Source organism: Perna viridis, chromosome 5 (assembly GCF_037379345.1).
Source record: "Perna viridis isolate PV_CMFRI_1.1 ecotype Kerala chromosome 5, ASM3737934v1, whole genome shotgun sequence".
NCBI classification, from domain to species: Eukaryota; Metazoa; Mollusca; class Bivalvia; order Mytilida; family Mytilidae; genus Perna; species Perna viridis.
The window spans coordinates 11727599-11750393 of NC_142449.1; the positions used below are offsets into that span (position 1 = coordinate 11727599).

General features: G+C 32.1%; 2 protein-coding genes across 3 annotated transcripts; both read left to right on the forward strand.

The window, feature by feature from the left end:
• Positions 1–3685: 3685 nt before the first annotated feature.
• On the forward strand, positions 3686–10194 carry LOC148616035 (tyrosinase-like protein). The gene is made up of 4 exons (XM_088581567.1): positions 3686–3845; positions 5480–5958; positions 8374–8486; positions 8933–10194. Exons 2-4 carry the CDS (start codon positions 5482–5484, stop codon positions 9804–9806), a joined length of 1464 nt encoding a protein of 487 aa, XP_088437693.1. The 5' UTR covers positions 3686–3845; positions 5480–5481; the 3' UTR covers positions 9807–10194.
• Positions 10195–10235: 41 nt separating this feature from the next.
• LOC148616036 (tyrosinase-like protein) lies at positions 10236–19329 on the forward strand. Of its 2 annotated transcripts, none has more exons than XM_088582679.1 (4): positions 10236–12685; positions 14336–14805; positions 16506–16618; positions 17888–19329. In XM_088582679.1, exons 2-4 carry the CDS (start codon positions 14338–14340, stop codon positions 18768–18770), a joined length of 1464 nt encoding a protein of 487 aa, XP_088438805.1. In that variant the 5' UTR covers positions 10236–12685; positions 14336–14337; the 3' UTR covers positions 18771–19329. The 2 variants fall into 2 exon arrangements, with proteins under 2 accessions (XP_088438805.1, XP_088438804.1); XM_088582678.1 differs by lacking the exon at positions 10236–12685 and adding an exon at positions 14026–14087.
• The last annotated feature ends 3466 nt before the right edge of the window (positions 19330–22795 follow it).

A 22795-nucleotide genomic window follows, 5' to 3' on the forward strand; every position in this document is an offset into this window, starting at 1 on the left:
ATGAAATCCCAACATACATGTATACATATGAATGGCATTTTTTGTTATAAAATAACTTGTTTGTTTTACAATTCCTTAGGGGATGTTTTGTAGTAAATTGCTTATTTCAACCTTCGAAAAACGTTTTGTTCATATGCCTTCTACAACTTTCAGTTAGTGCACGTTTTTTGAAGGTTGAATATGAATATGAATAAGTATTGTGATTGGTTCTAGAAAGGGGTCTTAACACGCTTTATATAACCAGGTACATAAAAATATCTGGATGAGTTACAGTTTAAATTCGAATTTTGTTCCAATCAAATTTATATTTGCTGAGTAATGACTCCTTAACTTGTGTATATATATCATGTAGTAAGTTGTATAGTAAATTTGGACATCATCTAAGCTATTGACTAGATAGTTGATATAATTAAATTTCAAATTTATTTCCCGGCAAATCGTAGGGAATAGTCATTGATAATTTCAAGGGGACTTTTCCAAACACTGTTCAGTTAAAACTTCTATTTAAGTGGTAAAAAAGGAGAAACTAAATGATGGTTTAATTTCTACTACTTGAGAAGGGGTATCAAAAAAGTAACCAAAAAAATGTTGTTTTTAAGTCATTATATAAAACCTGATTGATAACTTAAACAAAATCTTGTTTTACAGAAATGTTACTGATATCATGAATAGAAAATGATTCAATGCAGACATGTCATATCAAAAGAAGAGATATATACCACTTACCATTATGCAATCACCTGGCATTGACTGAAATAGGGCATATGTATAATGATACTTTAGTTAACTTTTGTCTCCTGACATGTCCCAGTTTAAAGACAAACGTAGGAAAGCTTGTAACGAAGAAATGAGAACTCATATGAGTATAACATCATAGTTGATTGGATTGATGAGGACTTTTATTATACTTTTAAATTGATAAAAAAAAACGACAGATAGTTATTAAGAATTGCAATTAGTGTTGTCTTTTATTTATTATTATTATTTTTTTTCTTTTTGTAAATTGAAGAATTTAGATTTAGTACTATCAAATAAATAAATAAATGAAGGGAAAAAAAAACACGCATCCGTTTTAATGTTAAGTTGATATTTTGTAACTTCAAATTAATACTGAGTAAGTTCATTCTTTCTCATTTTGTGTTTGATATTTGCTGCACAAACCTTGTTTTACATGTTTCTTTTGCACAGGAAAAGTACCTGTGGATGACATACATATTAAATTTATATAAATTCGAATATAATAAATTCGATATAAAAAAAAAAACAATACACTATTTTCAGATGAAAAGTTTTGTGTTAAGGCGCAGTTGACAGGATGCAAGTGAAATAGTGAAAGCCATGTAAACAACTTATACTTTCGTGGGCCTTATCATAAGACAGACATTTAAATAAGGGTAAAAGTAGATTAGGATGGGTGTGGTTTTTTTTATTCATTTACACGGCTTCTTTGTAAAGAGCCATGGATTAACGCATCCGAAGAGAAAAATGTGAGAAAAGGTTCTTCAGTTTTGTGTGGATGGATTGAAATCACCAAATGCACTCTGTTCGCATGTTCATTCATATACATCACGTGTAGATGTATTAACAGAATGTTTTTAGTAATAAAAACACAATGTTTATGACTTATTATGAAGTCTGCAAATTCTGTAAGACTAAAGATTGTTCTAGGCTTGTGTTCTCCTGTACTTAAAAGTGGCGTTAGTTAATTTGCTTAATGACAAGGTTGGAAGATTTAATATTTCATCTTTATAGGAATTTTTTCCTTTTTCCAGAAAACTGATCAAAAGTTGTCTTATTTCAAAGAAATGTTTAATATTATGGACAAACAGAAAAAAATAATACTCCATGTTTTTAAATCTCCATTTAATTTCAGGGCATTAGTTTGAGCTAATGTGTAAATCTCAATGGACTTGTCTTGCTATGATTAATACCACAAACGGAGGGTTTTTATTGATTTAATGAGTTATGCCTCTTACCTCTAGAAAGGGTTAAGAATCAGTGGCTAATCCCAACTAAACTTGAAAGGGGCGCGCTGATTGGCCTAACGGGGAGAGTCGCCATTGAATCCGCCTTTTTTTTCATTTTTGAAATTTTAAAGATCTCTTAACTATCTCCGGTTAGAATCGTTACTCGTGTTATACATTTAATTGCAATCCATATCCAGCTTTGTTATTTTGAATGTTTTGTCTAAACTTGCCCTAACTGGTTTACGGGGCGCCGAATAGGACTTCATCTTTTTGTAATCAAAATCAATTTTGTGTACATAAAATTGAATTCCATCACAACAAAATTATTTTTGTCGTACAAAACTATGTTTATGATCACTTCATTTTGTAATAAGAAATTCAATTTTTTGGAGACAAAATTTGTGTCACAAAAGTTAATTTTGTGTGCAAATTAGTTTACAGAATCCTTCGGATATGAAAATGAATTCTCTCTCATTACGAGTTTTGTAACAAGGCTTCTCATTGGATAAGGTCACCGCGGGTCTCGCAGGTTTCCGATTACTTCAAGCCAGGGAATATCCAATGGTTGATGCGCTATTCAGCAAAAGTAATACTGTATTAATTACTTTTGCAGAATAGCTTATCAGCCATATGATATGTTCTTGCTCGAAGTAATCGGAAACCTGCGTATGCGAGACCCGCGGTTACTATATACAAAGAGAAACATTCTTACAAAATCGTGATGATAGAATACATTTGCATACCCAAAGGATTCTGTAGACCAACTTGCACACAAAATTGACTTTTGTGTCACAAAATAGACTTTTGTCTCAAAAATTGGATTTTGTCTCACAGAATTGAATTTTTAGTATAAAACCACAAGAGTCCCTTACGGCGCCCCAAAATTAGCTAGAAATTAAAAAGACGATTGCTTTTGTCTTGGTTTCAAAAAATGTCATCTTTAATATCTGTAAAAAAGGTTTGGAAGGTTGGTGTTGACAGCTGCTCTAGCTGCGTGGTAGTTATAAAATCCATACGTTTTAATTGAAAGATTGATTGCTGCATATTTCGCAATTTACCTGGAGTACTGAAGTAAACAATTGTGGAAAACCACAAAAGGGCTGTGATAACCTAAACAGGAGTGAATCTTGGTTCTTGTAAATATAACAGCAATTTTGACCTCGGTAACATATCAAAATATCTTTCATATTGACGCAATCATTTACTACGTGATGCATAAATTGAAGAGTAAGCTGACTATATTAATGTTCCTAATATTTTTCTCGTTTAACTAACACTACGTGTCAAATATCGATCATTATAATTTATGTTACGAATAAATGAACGAGATGCAGTGTCAATTACTAAACATTGCTCCACAAGGCCAAACAAACTTTAAATTAAAAGCTCTTGAGGTATTTTCAGTTATATATGCACGATTCTTTAAAAATTTCCAAATTTCAAATATGTAATTATTTTCAACATGTTCATATATTGCGTAATTCACGTTGCCAAAAAAAAAATTAATACATATAGAAAAAAATACCACAATCAAACGGGAGCAGAAAAGTTACAGACGTCAATGACAATTTCTATTTCATTATTATTTTAAGGCGTTTCATGAAAACAAGTTTATTATTTCTGAGTGGCCTTAATAATGATTTGAATAATTGATAAGGGTCTTGTCCCATTTTTATAATATATTTTTTAAAATGTTGTACACGTCGGAGATTAAGTAATAAAACTTGTTGGTCAGGGAATATTAAACTGTTAAACGGAAATATTCAATGGAGACTAACCTACTGTGCCATTCATCGAACCATTCTGTAGTGCGTGTAGTTAGAATTTGAATTACATTTCATTGCATTTCTTCTACCCACAGTATCAGTTACATTGGAGGTAAGATCCAATTTCTTATGAGTAATCAACATATTTGGCGGATTCAGAATTTCAGTTGTGGGGCGTTTATAGAAGTAAAGTCCAGGCAAAACAATTTGTGGGGTGGGAATTGTAAAAAAAATAAGATTTCATCCAAATAAATCTGATTCTAAGGTGACGTATGCTGCGTCTTTTCTTTGAATATGCGCTAGGTCACAATTACAGTACAGCGTACGAAAATTGATGAAGAATTTTAAAAAAGTAATGAAGTTTTAACAAACAAATATAGAATATAGTTGTTTTTTACCAATAAGCTTGTCATTTTTATAACAATTTCAGACAAAAATAAGCATATTGTAATGTTCTTTTATTTATCATCTTTTCTAAAGTTGTTTATTATAGTTCCTTTCCATTGCAATTTTCTTTGTATTTGTTATTTTCTGAGTTAACAAAAATGGATACTATACAATGTATAACTATATGCACTATAGAAAAGATACATTGTTTTTTCTTTTTTTATGTTTTTCTTTGGGTTAGTTCGATTTTTTTTTTATGAATAGTTTCACATCATTTATTTGAGGCGTTTTACAGCTTGCTTTATGGTGTATACATTGCCCATCATTGAAGACCTTGTAGTGATCTGTAGAATTGTTTCGTGGATGTCTTTCTAATTGGTAATCCTATCACATCTACTTTTATATACCATTCTACAGTCTTCTTTAGAAATTATGTGAATCCTGGTCATTATTTTTAAATTAACATACATTATCAGTAACCAAAAAGAAATGTTTCAAACTAAAACAGAATAGGTCGATAGACTTCTAGAGATGTAAATGTATATATTATAATAAAACTTTACTTATTTATCCTGTCACGTTGTACCCCTGTATGAACATCAAATAATTCATTGGAAGACAACAATTGTTCACTTTACAATAAACGACAACTAACATGACTTTAAGTGATAAGCCATAAATGAGATACTAAAAAATCATTTTCCTACAAGTTATTTTAGATAGTTAATGTTTTTAATTAATGTATATGCACTCATACCACCAAATTATCTTGACATGATAAATTTTCAAAAAGTTGTCATGGAATTATTGAAAACTACACTACTGACACGGCTGTACTCAGAAAGGGAGAGTCAAAGGTGTCAAAATATTGTCCATCGCCTTTTTGTTCTGACAAATGCTGACATCATAATGTGGCATGCATGTACGAATGTCGTAAGAAAAAACTTAAAATGTAATTGAATTCAAATATGACAAGCGATGTCGGAATCATTTGCCACATATAAACAGTTTTATTCCGTAGAGAAGGCCGAGGATGATAATATTCAGGTTCTGTCTATTTATGACGGGTTACGAACTTTCATTTACGAGATATAACATGTTTAAGACCAGTTCAAGTTCAATATATGTTTGAAAACGGACCCGGATACACAATGTTCATTTTCTTGGTTACCAGTATGTTGGCGATGTTTTCACTACCAGCATAGAAAGACAGCAATGTTATTTTGATTTTAGGAGGCAATCGTAGTTATCAGTTTTTTGTATGTTTTCATCTTGTACAAGTATTCTCCACAGATTTTTTCAAATATCATAATTGATGCATGTGGATGAGAAGTTTTAAATAAATGTATTTTATTCCAGGAATGCTTCTAATCATATTAATGCTGACAATCGCACCATTTCCACTGAATGGACAGTTAGATAGAAATGGGTTTCCTGTTCTCATCTCAAGATGCTATTTACAGAAAAAGACAAACACCGCTCGGATAGTCAATTGTCTAGAACGCTATCTGATGTCTCTAAAAAGTCAAGGTCGTGATGGCGCATGGCGAGTTCTGGACAAAAAAGCAATAAACTGGATAAATTCTCTTGGCCGTCAAGCGCTTGCGAGAACTAAGCTTTCTAGTGGGAAATGCAAGAAAAGAAACATATATTTCCCAAACCTTAGTTCATACAAAAATCAAATATATGTAGGAAACAGAAGAACAAGCAGTATAGGTCGAGGATTCAGAAATTCAAAGTACATCCCATTTAGACGTGTTAGAAGAGAAATCAGAACATTAAGTGATGATGAAAGACAGGAATATTTCGACGCTGTTAATGCTTTGAAGAATGACAAGGTAAGAAAGCAAAATCTGAAGAAAAACGTCTTATAGAACTACAATTTAGTACTCGATATTAGCACATTCTTCCAGATTAAAAAAAAAAACATGTTAAAAAAGTAAATTTTTGGAAGACTCATCATAATATACTAGTTTGTATTGTTCTGTATTTTCGGTCAGATTTTATCATGGTTTCATTTAAGTTTTTGCATGATTGTATTATTTTATAAGGGCGTTATAACACTAAATAACTTGCAACTAAAATTTCATAATAAAAAAAAAGAATTAATATTTTAATCTTTTAATGGTTGTCACTGACTTCAATCAAAACGTTTTCTTTATGTGTATGTCGTGATATCTTGTTTTACAAAAGGATAAGTTATTTTAGACGCGTCAAATATGACAAGACCGGAATACTTAAGGAGAGGGAAACCTCTTTAGGAATAAAAGTTCTAATATCCCGAAATGATTCCAACAATCAGTAGTACCATCATTGTTTTAATTAGTTTTAAGCGGAGTAATTGTAATACAATGTATTCGAAGAAGTCGAAAAGGTGTTACCGCTAACAATTGCAACCACCTCAGTTCAGTCTGTTACATATACATGCATATACATGTATTGTGCGTTACTCTAAAGAGGATGGTACTTCATAAGAAATTGACCAACTAAGTAAGAATGGACTTTGATTTTAGGAAACGCAAAAGTTTGTTCGAACTGTATTTAGAATTCATTTTGCTGTCTTTTTCATTCATTGTTATTCGTTTGAAAATATTACAATTCGTTCTGTAAATTCATAATTGATGTAAACACATAAACGAAGAACATTCACAAATTATCAAGAACTTGAAAAGAAAACATTATGCCATCATCTCGTTATTTGTTTCGATCGATGTGCACTCCTGAACAGAAGGTTAACGAAATGCTTAAAACGAGTAAAAAATATGTGTTTGCTAGTTTGAAAAAAAACAATTTGAAACATGCCGGAGTGCTTCTTTCCTGAACATTTTCTTCGGTGTCAAAAAAGATCTTTGTGAGATTCGAAAAGAGAACTTTCCGTAGTTCGATAGAGGAAAGATTAATGTATTTTTTAAATATCATTAGATTAAAAGCAACCACGTAACGTTTTTTAAAAGCTCATAAATATTACTATTGTAATTTACATGTAAGAAACTTTCATACATACCAGTAATATATAATAAAAAATGATAGAATGAGCTCTTAATATCATCATCTCATGCACCTGTGAGAGTAGAGATGGATTTTTGAGGTTCCTCCACCAGTAATGCTAGCAAGGTTCCATTCGAATGTCTCAATGCTGTTACATTGGGTTTTTGATTTTTTTTAAAGGGGACCACTAAAATATCTTTGTTTTGTCGAATAAGTTCTAGTTGACTCACATTAAATTCATTATTCAATCTCTAAACATATGTTCCTCGCTCCGATTGGTAGTGCATTTAAATCGTAAGCAATTTAAGTTCAACAACGTTTATGTTCAGTGAGTATTTGCTTTTGGGGTCGTTTTTCATTATTTCATTTTTAAAGCGTTTCATTCGTTGCATATTAATTTTAAGCAGATTCAAAACATCAACTTTTCTTCCGATATGTGACTGGCAGACGCATTCTATTTTTTGTATTAGTTAGCAGTCGGTTTTTTTTTCTATCTTATCTAGACATGTATAACAATTCAAAATTTTGTCATGAACAATAGTTATTCATCGGTAAGGGTAATCAAGAGAACCAAGATTCTGGCGGAAATCAGAACAAGGCAATCCAGAAACAAATACCAGACAAGGAAAACAGACACACTCAACATTGAAAATAAAATAACCAAAATAATTCGTACAAAGAAACAAATGTAAATGCGAAACTCGGACCTACTAAAAATTGAGACCATAGACAAGGTGCATCAGTAGAGTAAGTATTCTTTGCGTTTCTAGAAACACCCGCCGAGTTATTCATAAAAAAATTCAAGTCTAATGTAGATAAAAGAAAAAAGAAAACCTATGACACGTTGAACTAATCGGTTCTCATGGTGCAGATTGATATACCGTAAGGATCCACGAGTTCATGATGACGTCCATTAAACTTGTACAGTGATGACTTCAATCTTGTACCAACATAACCATGTACCGGAAGCCTAATTGTAAGAGTCTAGGGCGGTACAAAAAGTCTGCGTACTAACGACAAGCTATGGTATAACGTATGATGTTGTGATATGGAAACTCTAGACTAGACGGAGGTGCCACAGATAAAATAAAAGTTGATAATAAGGAATAAAAAGTAATCTCGTTAGTCGTATAGTTTGGTCAATAGTTTTCCTTTTCCATCGATCTCTATGTGTAAGTCAAACTTTAAAAAAACACCAATATGATGCATCTTAGTATTTATGTTATGTACCAGCTGATCTTGTATCACACCTTTGTACATTTAAGTCCATAAGACCGAACAAGTACGATGCTTTGGCCCTTCTACACCAGGATGACGCTATCCCGTCAGCTCATGACGGACCTAACTTCGTTGGTTGGCACAGATATTATCTTCTTCTGTAAGTAACTTCAGCCTACATTTCACCTTTATATTTACTCAATATTCTGTCCACAAAAACAAAATCCTATCATAAGATTTGATTGTGTTGGGTCGAGAAATGCAATTGTATCCTACGTATATTGCTATTGAATAAAATACATACAATAATTTAAGAATCTTGATGTTTATAAAATTTATATCAAAGCACAGTATGCTAGAATCGTGGCCATTCTTTTCTTCTTCAAAAGTACTAGAATGTCTAACTTCAAACATAATACAACATGATTTCAGTTATTAAAATCATTTTGATTGATTCTGAAATAGCGGAAAAGAGTAGATACAAACACAGACATAGGTCAGATTTTAGCACATGAATATATGTGCTAAGAAGTTTTTCTTTACAATCTTAAACCCTATCTTCCTACTGAATTAGGAAAAGCTTCACAGAATATTATTGTTTTGTAGATTTGAAGAAGCATTGAGAACAAAAAATCCGAAAATAACTTTGCCATACTGGGATTCAACTTTAGACTTTAGAATGATGGATCCGTCTAAATCTATCTACTGGACCGAGATATTCGTTGGAAACCCTACAGGTGTGGTATATACAGGACCATTTGCTAACTGGATAACACCTACAAACAACTCTTTACTTCGACGTGGAATTCCAGGTCCGAGAAGTTCCCTGCTGAACCCAGTGTTGTTACAAGAGGTATTTAAACAGAAATACCATTACCAAAATTTATTTCCCACGAATGTTTCTTTATATAGCAATTTTGAAACTCACCATGACGGTGTCCATCGATGGATTGGCGGAGCAGACGGTCACATGGGCGGTCTTTCAACCAGTCCACAAGAACCAGCTTTCTGGAACTATCATTGTCACATAGACTATTTATGGGAACAGTTCAGGGAGCAACAACAAAAACATGGGGTAGATTCGTCGATGGATTATCCATTTATGGACATTCTTGTTCATCAACCGTACAGAAAGATGGACAATCTTTGGCCACCATTACGGAATATAGATGGCTACAGTAATGTATTCACTCAGTATATTTATAGATACGAAGCAGCACCTACCTGCAGAAATAAATGTGGTGGAGCCAAGACTGAATTTCTATACTGTAATAGGAGGATTAACCAGTGCGTATCAAGATCAAGATCAGAGTTCGAAAGATTGAAAGGCTTTCGTCGAGTTCAGAGTTCATACATATTGTCTCGTGGTGGGACGGCCTCTTTTCAGCCAGATAGAAGTTTGTTTCTATCGTTTATTTCCTCGTATCCCAATGTACAACCGAGTTTTAGAAGTGGAGTTATAGATCCTAGAACTACATAAATTTAATTTTGCTAAATAACATGGATTGTAGCAATCCGAAAATATCCCTGTTCAAAGTTTTCATATATATTAAGATTTCTGTTATTGACAAGTTTAAAAAGTTTCCAACCATATGAATATAAAAAACATTCATTTTTTGACAACGTAAAAAAGAAAGTTGTTGAAATTCACAACATATTTTACGTTTTATGTTAACTGTACAAATTGTTTTGATATGCATTACATTTTGCATAACAGCTGACACGTATTAACAATGCAAATAACTATTTTGTTCTAACGTCAGCCCAACAATTGTATTAACATTATGACATACACTATAGGTAGTTTGACAATCTCCAAAATGTTTGACAAGTTCTCGATTGTTTTGTGTTTTTTTTTTGTTTAGAAAATTGCTCTTAGTGGCACACGAGTATTCTATATTATTATCACTGAAAAAGCAAAAGAACAAAAATAGTGTCAAATGAAGGGAATAAAATAAAGCACACGACCCAACATACAGAAAAAAAACGTCAGATGAACAAACATTTTTGATGAGCACATGAAATAAATATATAAGAACCGGGTTACACCAGAAGGTTACACAAAGCGTACGATAATTGGAATTAGAGTGCTGTAAGCATGTCAAAAGAAGTCCAATTAATATAGTTTTTATGTTTTTCGTTACTGACAAAATGATCTATAAGAATTCAAACAAATATATTCACATCCCGATCTATTGAATGACAATTTGATAAGATATATGATTTTTTATGTGAGGTTATATGGAAATGAAGTGTATAAAGTTGAAAAATATTGAACAGATTCGAAAGATCCCACATGAGCATGTAATTTATCAAGCATTTCAAGCGAGTTTTAAACACTTCAAAAATAGTGAATTCCACTATTTTCATAAGTTTTGTTACAAAAATTTATAATCAGATTTTTTATAGTATTGATCGCACTAGTAAGTAAGATAGAAAGTCTAGTTTTAGAGCAACTACTTGAAGTGGAAATGAATCTATGTTTAAAAAGTGATGTGTGAAGTTTGGGACCAGTATATAGTAGGAACTTCAATGCTACTAGGCTTAGCTTGTAAAGAGGTAGCGACGAGTTTGTAATTGTTCACAATTTCACTTTCTGAAAATTTAGTCAGTTGGAATGTCGGTAAATTCGTTATATCTTTTCGTAGAATTTCAACATAAACCTTACGACAAATAACAATAATGTTATTTGCAGCTCTATCAGCAGGAACAAAAACAAATTCCTTGCTGAGTTATTTCAATTTGTGTTTTATTCGAGATTTATTTGATGTTGTTTATTAGGAGTAAAGTATTACTCGAAATGTTTTATTCGAGTGTCATCTATTTTCCCAACTGTTTTGAAGAAAGAATTTAATGCTTCCTTGTTTACTTTATCACGTTTTATCCATTTAATACAATACGAATGAATTGAGTCCTGGATCCTGTTACATTTTTTCAATCGATATTAGGTGGAGGACGATATTTAGGTTCTTTTCGAAGAAATGTGTTCAACTCCCTGTCTTTAACGACGTTCAAATTACCTGTAATACCTTTACCGCGGAGCTGGAACCATAAATACATTTTGAGTAACTTCAATTTCAAGATTGAGATTTTTTTTAATGTTCTCATTTATGCATAATTAACTTTAATTAAAGTTATATTTACGGGTTGGCTTTTTGTAAACATCGCAAATAGAAGGGAGTTCAGTATCATCAAAATAAGCATGGATAGCTTCCTTAACTGTATAATCATTTGAAATACCAGAAATGTTGATGAAATCAAAACCTTTTTTTTTTTTGTTTAAATATATTTAAGTTTTAGAAAATGCTTTTTGTGATTTTCTGGACTTTTAGTTTTGGGGAAAAGTTTGGAATAACAATAGGCAACTATAATTTGAATATATTTTTATTCTATACTGAACATAGATTCTACCATTATAAAGAACCTCAATGCGTCTCCTTTATGATAGGTTACTTCGAGCGTTATATAATATCAGCCAGAAGGCGTTTTTCTCATGTATAATTCATTAAATTCTTAATGATAGCAGGAAGGTTGAGATGATCTTTTATTAAATTATATGCATCTCAGTCGCATTTTTCATTTAATTGCTCGACATATTAAGCCTTTTACATAATGATTAATTCTTGACAATGCGAGATATAATTCATAAATATGGACAAGCATTATGCTTGATTTAAATAAAAAGGTCAGGTGAAAATAGCTACTAAAATATAAACAACTGGGATTATAGTAAAATTGTGTTCGTACTAATTAAAAATCCCAATTACAGAACGGCGTGACACGTATAACCCATGTTCAATCAGGAAACGACTATAATATTTGTAAAAAGCTGAAAATTAATTCACATTAAATAGCCTGCAACTATAACAAATTATTAGTGGGTTATCTCAAAGTTTGCTACGTCTCAGAGTTTGTTTTGCATATAAACTAACAATATGCTAGTGCTTTAAATATGAATCCAAGATGGGTACACATAATTTTTATGACTTCGACCAATTATAAAAATATGACCATGTTCAAAAATTTTCATTGATTTATACAGATTTGCAGATTATGAATGAATACCTTAATTAAAAATGTGTACCAAGTGTATACCAAGTACTTAAACTCTTCTCAGAACTGTCATATTGTCGTTTGTTGTTTTGTAATTGACATTATTGTACAGTTTTTTTTATAAATCTTTGATAACTTATGCATTTCTTTAATATACACATATAAAATTCCCCTATTTCGTTTAGGGAATTCCTGTTGCAATTAAAAAGAAAAGAAAGGTTCCTATTTAACTGTTTTTGTATTTGCACTTAACAGTTCCATATAAAGAATATAACAGTGTAATCCCTGTAATTCAGGATCTCTGAGGTAAGATGATACCACGTACAAATGTAATTTTTTTAATGTTTAAAGAGAGTTAGATGGTAAAGTTTGATACAGAAACGTGAAACGAATTTTAAGAATAAATAATAATTTATCAATTATGTCAATATGAACGTTTATGCTAATTTGACATTCCTGTCTTTAAATGTAATTTGCATTATTTCCATTTTCATGAAATATTCATTCGTGACATTGACGATGAACCTTTCTAAATTCATAATTTAAACCATTTTCAAATTAAAAAATAAACAAATAAACATAACGAATGTTTTTTCGGGTAAACTTGAAAAATGAACAAAAGAATAGCTCTTTTTTCTGTAAATCGAAATATATATATATATATGTTCAAGACATGACCGACTTTTGAGCGGTTTTATTATTTTTTTTTGTGGCAAAACTAATTCTAAGACGGTGGGCTGATATCAATATACACGATTATAAACAAAATTATTTATAACCAAATGGCGTCTTTTACACAGATAAAATTGCTACATATGTTCTGAATAAACACCTCAAATCATGTTTTTCGTATTCGTTATTGTTCATATACTAGCACGTCCATTTAAACCACCAACATAAAAACATACACGACAAACATAATAATGTACAGAAACAACGAATTAATTCATGAAAACAAGTACAGCTATTTTTTCCACAGTTTTTATATATATATTTAACATTCGTTCTTTAATGTTTCCATATGTTTAATAAATACGTCATATATAGCATTTTTTCTGTCAAGACGGTCACTTGCTACATCACATGCAATTTTTTTACCTTTTACAAACGAAGTTAACTTTTAGATAAAGGACTGTGTTCGTTTATACCAGTTTCCTGTCATGTTAACTAATGAAAACTTTACTTAACCCACAAAAAAGAGTTATTGGTACATTTTGTGATAAAAAGAGCCTGAATACAGCCCAAAACTCATTTTCGAACGCTTACAACATTTACGCAAAGTGTTTGCATTATTTTTTTTACGTTTTACATAAGTTTTCGTCTAGAACATATCGATCTTGTGCTTCGACAAACAAAATATGATATAAAATCATGTGTTTCTTTTGTTCTCAATCTAGAAAAATTTTCAAACACATTTTGGGTTCATTTGGACCTAACGATTTTTATGCTATGTGTTGATAAACTGCACAAGATAAGTTTGGTGGCAAAGTAAGCACATAATTTACTAAATATTATGCACTATACATACTGGTTTAACTCGTCCATATTAATATGCCTTGCATATTCATGAGTATCTTATGATACATATTCATGTCTATAAATGACAACTTTTAAAAATTACAAAAATGCCTCTTTAATTATATTAGATGCATGTTGCAACTGTGTTATTGATCTGACGAAGTAACAGCACTGGACGGACAATATTCAGGTTTGCTGATATTTTGCTGATAATGTTGTTATACCATCTTAAAAGGATGAAATTCAACATGATTGAAATTGATTCCATTTTTAAAGCTAGTTAAATATTTAAAACATAACTGGATGATAATTCTGACATGAATTTCGATAAAAATATTGACAATACGTTACTGCAGTGTCAGTCTATGTAAACGCGATAACTATGAGGAAACAAGTCATTCGAACAAAATAAAATTGCTTTATATTTTTTTATTCCAGGAATGGTTTATATGTTATTACTTCTGGTGATCTTACCACTTTCTCTATATGGTTATTTAGACAACAATGGATTTCCATCTGTCATCACGAATTGTTATTTACAGAAAAACACGGTACGAAAAGATAATTGTCTAGAACGCTACTTCACATCTGTGAAAGGTGTAGGTCGTGATGGCGCATGGCGAGTTCTGGACAAGAAGGCCATTGATTGGATAGATTCCCTCGGCCGCCGGGCATTTGAAAGGATCAAGCCTCATTTTGGGAAATGCAAAGATAGTAAAAAATGCTTTGATAAATCTTGCAACAAAAAGCAGATTAACCGGAAAAGGGGAAAGAAAAGCCGTAAAGATCGTGGGATACAAAAATCGAAAGATGGTCCATGGAGACGTGTGAGAAGAGAAATCAGAACATTGAGCGACACAGACAGACAGGAATACTTTGACGCAGTCAATGCTCTCAAGAAAGATACGGTAAGAAAATATCTTAACCATTGGAAATAAAGCTTTAAAAATTGGGAAATTATTAGATCTTTTTTATTCAAAGCAGGGACTTTATATAAAAAAAATTCCCTTTTTATAGAGTGTACCGCTCATTTGTGTTGTGTATTTCTTTGCAGGACGTATTCAATAATAATCAATAAAAAGCATGTTGGTACTTGGTTCCTATGACATGTAATAGACAACTCTCATTTCATCTGTGGCAGCATCCCTTCAGCACCTGTGTATGGAGTTTTCACAACACAACTCACACGCAATGCCAGAGCTTGCCGTAACAACGCAGACTTTTTGTACCTTGGTAGACTTCTTACGATTAGACTTCTGGAACAGGGTTATTTTGCTACAAGGTTGAAGTCATCACTACAGAAGTTTTATGGTCGTCATCATGAACTCGTGGATCGTTACGTTTTATCTATATGCACTATGAGAACCGATTTGGTCAACGTGTCATAGTAAGTTTGCCTTCCTCTTTACCCCGATTACCCTGAACTTTACTCTTACGAGCAACTCGGCGAGTGTATCTAGAAGAGCAGAGGACGCTAACCCACCTGGTCCATGTTCCAAATTTTTAGGGAGTCCGAGTTGCTAAATTACTTTAGTTGCTTTGTGTACGTATTATTTTGGTTATTTTATTTTCTTTGTTGTGTGTATCTGTATTCCATGTCTACTCTTTGTCCCTGTATTACATTCTTGTGATTTCCTCTTGAACCTTTGGTTCCCTTCATTACTCTTTAAGACAAACAGTACAGTAGCAGGCAGTGTCTTGTAGTCTAGGGAGACAATAAATATTCTCCTTGAAAATTTACCACATGAATTACTAAAAACTCACCAAGTAAAGTTCAAATTATTTAATTTTAAAAAAGGTCACTATTCTTCCTATCCTTAATGGAACAGTGAACCAGTCTATTAGGTTAGTGAGCTATTTCCCTTTACCCAGAATGTCTAAGAACAGGTAACTTAAAAATTTAATTTTAACCGCGTAGTTACGTAGTTTCAACTCGTTTTATTTTTACAAATAATTCAACCTTTGATTTATCTTTTTACACTCTCAACTAATGGGTGGTGTATTGGATTCATGTTGTCTGTCTTTAATTTAGATTTTTTTTTTGTAGCCTTGGTAGCCGATGTTAATATTCAGTGTTGTGGGACTTAGTAAATTTTCGCTAGGTATGTTATGATATAGAAAATTTTCGTCACAAAAATCTCGACTCCCAATCATTGATTTGATTTAAAATTTGGAGTGTGGCTCTATGTAGTGAACATTGTAAGTATTTTTTGCTTGCTATGCGATACCGATACCAATATCCCGTTTTGTGGGCTAAGTAATTGTTTAGTAGATATGCTATGACAGGGAAATTTTTCGTGACAAAAATATCGCTCCCAATAAATGGATTTATTTTAAAATTGGTACGTGATTTTATATAAATGGAGTTTACGTTGTGATTGTTTTGATTATTTTAAAATTGGTGTGTGGGTGGTTTTATATAGATGGGGTCTATATTGTAGGTGTTTTGAAAGCTAAACAATTTCAACTTTGCAATTTTCTCGGTTCTCACATGATAGATTGATATAAAATTTAGTATGTGGCATTATATTGATGGATCGTGGAGATAACACAAAACAATGAAATGTATTACTTGTTATCTACCCTCTATTTTGTATACCCGTACCAGTCCATAAGACCGAACAAGTACGACGCTTTGGCCCTTCTACACCAGGATGATGCTATCCCGTCAGCTCATGACGGACCGAATTTCCTCAGTTGGCACAGATATTTTCTTGTGTTGTAAGTAACATTAGTCCATATTCCCTTTCGTCGCTTTTTAAGTATATGACAATAACATTTCACAATCAACACCCCGACACACTAGACCAGCGTTAAAACGGTAATATTAGGAAAATCTAGCAAACGATTACAACAAAAATCTAGAAAACTGAGATAGAAATAACTAAGAACATTTAACTAAAACATGCTCTTAAAACGATTTCTTAGACTAAAAGCGCAACTCAGACGAGAAACACCGGAAAACAAAGCTAAGTAATAAGGATTTTATCAAATGTAGGGTGCACAAAACAGTTACATTGAGTTGAGATAGTACAACTGACCAGAACGATGTGTTAAAACACAAGAATAAAAGACGAAGAACTTTTTTTGTAGTAAATCATTAAAGGTTATATGCTAGTGATTAGCTACGTTTCACCAAATCTGTTCCTTTTTCTATTGTAAATAGCTGAATATAATATTTGAGATTGTAAATATGTGTTACTTGGAAATGCATCCGGAAAATGTTAAGAGTTTTTACTCACTATCAACTGTTTGCTTGAGGTTTTTACATGTAAAGACTTCGTAAGCACAACTCAAAACCGTTCCATGGATTTTGGTGTAAATTTATATACAGGTTAAACATCATATATAAAGATTATTATTATCTAAATCATGAAAAGAGGGATTTATGTGTTGTTTCCACATGAGATCATTTTCACCATTGATCTCTCAGTATAGTGTTACCTATAGAAAATATATCTGCGTTGCCTTAGAAAAAGTGGTGTTCAGGAAGTGAAACAAGGGTAAAGATACAATGTTCAAATGTTAAGGATCATAATGATTACATGAGTGCATGATTGTCCTTAGCAACCAAATATGCTGATTAGTTTCATGTTGTAAAAATGTAACGTCATACTAGTAGTTTGAACCTTTCAGTCTTATCGAGAGATGCTCTGTAAAATTTTCCCGTTTATTTCAGAATTTTAAACAGTTTAATTTTGAATATATTGAATATATTTCATGAAACTCACTAAAGATGTCGGAATCTAGATTGATAATTACATACGTGTTCATGTTTACTTATAAAATGGAGCTGAAATATACAACATAGCACACTAATTTTAAATTGTAGAAGATTTTCTCTCAGTAACAAAAAAAAAAAAAAAAAAAAAAAACTTTTAGTTCCGATTATTGGATAAATATGTAGGCAAGCATAAATATATAATATGATGGTATCCATACTATTAACAGTAAGAATAGTTTCTGAAAACATAATTTATTACGTTGCAGATTTGAAGAAGCATTGAGAACAAAGAATCCGAAGATGGCTTTGCCGTACTGGGATTCAACTTTGGACTTTCGAATGGAGTATCCGTCTAAATCTATCTATTGGACCGAGATATTCGTGGGAAATCCTACAGGTGTGGTATATACAGGACCATTTGCTGACTGGATAACACCTGCAAACAACACACTTTTGCGACGTGGAATTCCCGGCCCGAATAGCTCCCTGCTAAACCCTGAGTTGTTACGGGAGGTGTTTAAACAGAAATACCACTACCAAATTTTATTTCCCACGAATGTTTCTTTACATAGCAATTTTGAAACTCACCATGACGGTGTCCATCGGTGGATTGGCGGACAAGATGGCCATATGGGCGGTCTGTCAACCAGTCCACAGGAACCGGCTTTCTGGAACTTTCACTGCCACATAGATTATTTATGGGAACAGTTCAGGGAGCAGCAAGGACGACGTGGGATAGATTCATCGAGAGATTATCCTTTGATGGACATACCTGTTCATCAACCGTACAGAAAGATGGACAATCTATGGCCACCATTACGGAATATAGATGGCTACAGTAATGTATTCACGCAGTACATTTATAGATACGAAGCTGCGCCTACCTGCAGAAACAAATGTGGTGGTGCAAAGACTGAATATCTATACTGTAATAGGAGGATTAACCAGTGCATATCAAGATCAAGATCAACGTTCGAGAGACTGACAGGAATCGGTAGATCACCTCAGCCTGAGAGTGCCACTGGATTGATCCAAGAGAGTGTGGCGTCACTCCAGCCTGAGAGAAACGCTCTTCTTTCGTCTCTAGCTGATCGACCGAACACTGAACCTAGGTTTAGAGAAGCCATTGTCGACCCTCGAACGGCATAGATATATTTGACTTCAAAAATTAGAAATACCGGGTTTGATAAAGATCTTTGTTCATTCTGTCTTTTGGGAAATATATATAAGTAATCTTCTATTTGAAGTCTTGGATTTCTTTATTAGATTTTTGACTTTCAAATAAGAGGTAAATTTTATATTAATGCATACATTTCCATATAATGACACCATGCTTGTGACAATGGACGACAATATGACAAGTCCTCCCCGTTTTTAACTACTACCTTACTAGCAGAGCTATTCATATTTCCAATGTTTTTCTTTTTGTAATTCGTATGTTGCATAATTATAATTGAATGTAGGATTACAACTGCTCTTTTTATGACCGAACCACTCATTGGTATTAAAATATGCTGCATGCAGAAATATAGTTCATAGTAATTTCTGATTGTGGACGATAAAGATTGATCAGTATAGTAGTTTATTTTGTTTTTTTGGATATGATGATTTGTCATGAGTATTTATTTATTTATTTATTTTTTTTTGTATTTACATTATGCAAAACACTATATACTAATTCGACAATCTCAAAAATGTTTGACAAGTTCCCGATGAACAAACATTTTTAATAAGCACATGAAATAAATTTGTAAGAACCGAGTTACATCAGAAGGTTACGCAAAACGTACGAAAATATTGTCTTACAGGAATTCGAGTGCTGTAAGCATATCAAAAGAGTAATCAAGGGAACCAGAGTTATAGCGGTAATCAAACGAATGCAATCCAGGGACAATGACCAGACATGGAAAACAGACATACAAAGAACATGAAGTAACTAAAATCATACATACAAAGTAACAACAGCAAATGAGCAACTCGGACTCCACTAAAAACTGGGAGCATGAACCAGGTGCACCGGTAGGGTGAGCTTTTCTAGAAACACCCGCCGAGTTGCTCATAAAAAAGTCAAGTCTGGGGTAGACAAACCAGGAAAGGAAAGCTATGACCCGTTGAATAAATCTGTTTTCATGGTGCAGATGGATACAACATAACGATCCACGAGTTCATGATGACGACCATAAAACTTCTGTAGTGATGACTTCAATCTTGTAGCAACATAACCCTATTCCAGAAGCCAATTCTAGCGCCATACAAAAAGTCTGCGTAGTTTCGGCAAGTTCTGGCATAGCGTATGAGTTGTGATATGAACACTCCATACGCAGGTGCTGAAGAAGTCCAATTAATGTAGTTTTTATGTTTTTCGTTACTGACAAAATGATCTATAAGAAATATATTCACATCCCGATTTATTGAATGACCATTTGATAAGATATGTGAATTTTTTAATGTGAGGTTATGTGGAAGTGAAATGTATAAAGTTGAAAAATATTGAGCAGAGTCGAAAGATTCCACATGAGCATGTAATTTATCAAGCATTTCAAGCGAGTTTTAAACACTTCAAAAATAGTGAATTCCACTATTTTCATAAGTTTTGTTACAAAAATTTATAATCAGCTTTTTAATAGTATTTATCGCACTAGTAAGTAAAATAGAAAGTCTAGTTGTAGAGCAGTTACTTGAAGTGGAAGTGAATCTATGTTTATAAAGTGATGTGTAAAGTTTGGGACCAGTATATAGTAGGAACTTCAATGCTACTAGGCTTGGCTTGTAAAGAGGTAGCAACGAGTGTTTGTTCACAATTTCACTTTCTGAAAATTTAGTTAGTTGGAATGTCGGTAAATTCGTTATTGCTTTTTGTAGAATTTCAACATAAACCTTACGACAAATTACAATAATGTTATTTGCAGCTCTATCGGCAGGAATAAAACAAATTCCTTGCTGAGTTATTTCAATTTGTGTTTTATTCGAGATTTATTTGTTGTTGTGTATTAAGAGTAAAGTATTACTCGAAATGTTTTATTCGAGTGTCATCTATTTTCACTGTTTTGAAGAAAGAATTTGATGCTACCTTGTTTACTTTATCACGTTTTATCCATTTAATACAATACGAATGGAATGAGTGCTGGATGATTGGACTTGATTCAATTGACAGTGGCTGGAGGACGATGCTTGAGTTTTTTGTTTTTGAAGAAATGTGTTCAACTCTTTGTCGTTAACGACGTTCAGTTTACCTGTAAAACCTGTACCGGGAAACTGGAACCATAAATACGTTTTGAGTAACTTCAATTTCAAGATTGAGATGCTTTCTTTGATGTTCTCATCTATGCATAATTAACTTTAATTAAAGTTATATTTACGGGTTGGATTTTTGTAAACATCGCAAATAGAAGGGAGTTCAGTATTATCAAAATAAGCAGGAAAAGTTTTCTTAACTGTAAGATCATTCAATGTAATATTAAGTCAGTAATACGGTGTGATATACAGTTCCAAGATATTGGCATATTTTCTTCTATGCATAATTCACTATAATTAAAATCATATTTACGGGTTGGATTTTTGTAAACATCGCAAATAGAAGGGAGTTCAGTATTATCAAAATAAGCAAGGATAGCTTCCTTAACTGTATAATCATTTAAAATACCAGAAATATTTATGAAATCAAAACCTTTTTTTAAATATATTTAAGTTTTAGAAAATGCTTTTTGTGATTTTCTGGACTTCCAATTTTGGGGAAAAGTTTGGAATGACAATAGGCAATTATAATTTGAGAATCTTTTTATTCTATACTGATCATAGGTTCTACCAACATAATGAATCTCAATGCGTTTCCTTTATGATAGGTTTCTTCGAGCGTTATATAATATCATCCATACGACATTTTTCTTATGTATAATTCATTAAATTGTTAACAAAAGCAGGAAGGTTTGAGATCATCTTTTATTTAATTTTATGTATTTAGGTCACATTTTTCATTTAATTCCTCGACATATTAAGCCTTTTATGCGAAATATAATTCATATATACGGACAAGCATTATGCTTGATTTAAATTAAAAAGGTCAATTGAGAATAGGTACTAAAATATAAACAACTGGGATTATAGTAAAATTGTGTTTGTACTAATTAAAAATCCCAATTACAGAACGGCGTGACACGTATAACCCATGTTCAATCAGGAAACGACTATTATATTCGTAAAAAGCTGAAAATTAATTCACATTAAATAGCCTGCAACTATAACAAATTATTAGTGGGCTATCTCAAAGTTTGCTACGTCTCAGAGTTTGTTTTGCATATAAACTAACAAAATGCTAGCGCTTTACATATGAATCAAAGATGGGTACACATAATGTGTATTACTTCGAACAATTAAAGAAATATGACCATGTTCTTGAAAATTTCATTGATTTATACAGATTTGCAGATTATGAATAATTCAAAATGTGCATTTGTACATGTATACCAAGTACATAAACTCTTCTCAGAACTGTCATATTGTCGTTTGTTGTAATGTAATTGACGTTCTTGTACCGATTTATTAATCTTTGATAACTTATGCATTTCTTTAATATACATATATAAAATTCCCCTATTTCGTTTAGGGAATTCCCGCTGCAAAAGAAAAAAGGTTCCTATTTAAGTGTTATTGCACTAAACAGTTCCATATAAAGAATATAACAGTGTAACTCCTGTAATTCAGGATCTGTGAGATAAGCTTATCCCACGCACAATGTAAATTTTTTAATGTTTAAAGAGAGTTAGATGGTAAAGTTTGTTACAGGAACGTAAAACGAATTTTAAGAATAAATAATAATTTATAAATTATACTGATATGAACGTTTATGCGAATTTGACATTCCTGTCTTTAAATGTAATTTGCATTACTTCCATTTTCATGAAATATTCATTCGTGACATTGACAATGAACCTTTCTAAATTTATGATTTAAACCATTTTCAAATTTAAAAATAAACAAATAAATATAACGAATGTTTTTTTAGGTTAAACTTGAAAAAAGTAACAAAAGAATAGCTCTTTTTTCTGTAAATCGATATCTGTATGGTCAAGACATGAGCGTTTCTTTTTTTTTTTTAGCAAAACTAATTCTAAGAAGGTGGATTGATATCAATATACTAGATTGTAAAGCAAAATTGTTTATATCCAAACGGCGTC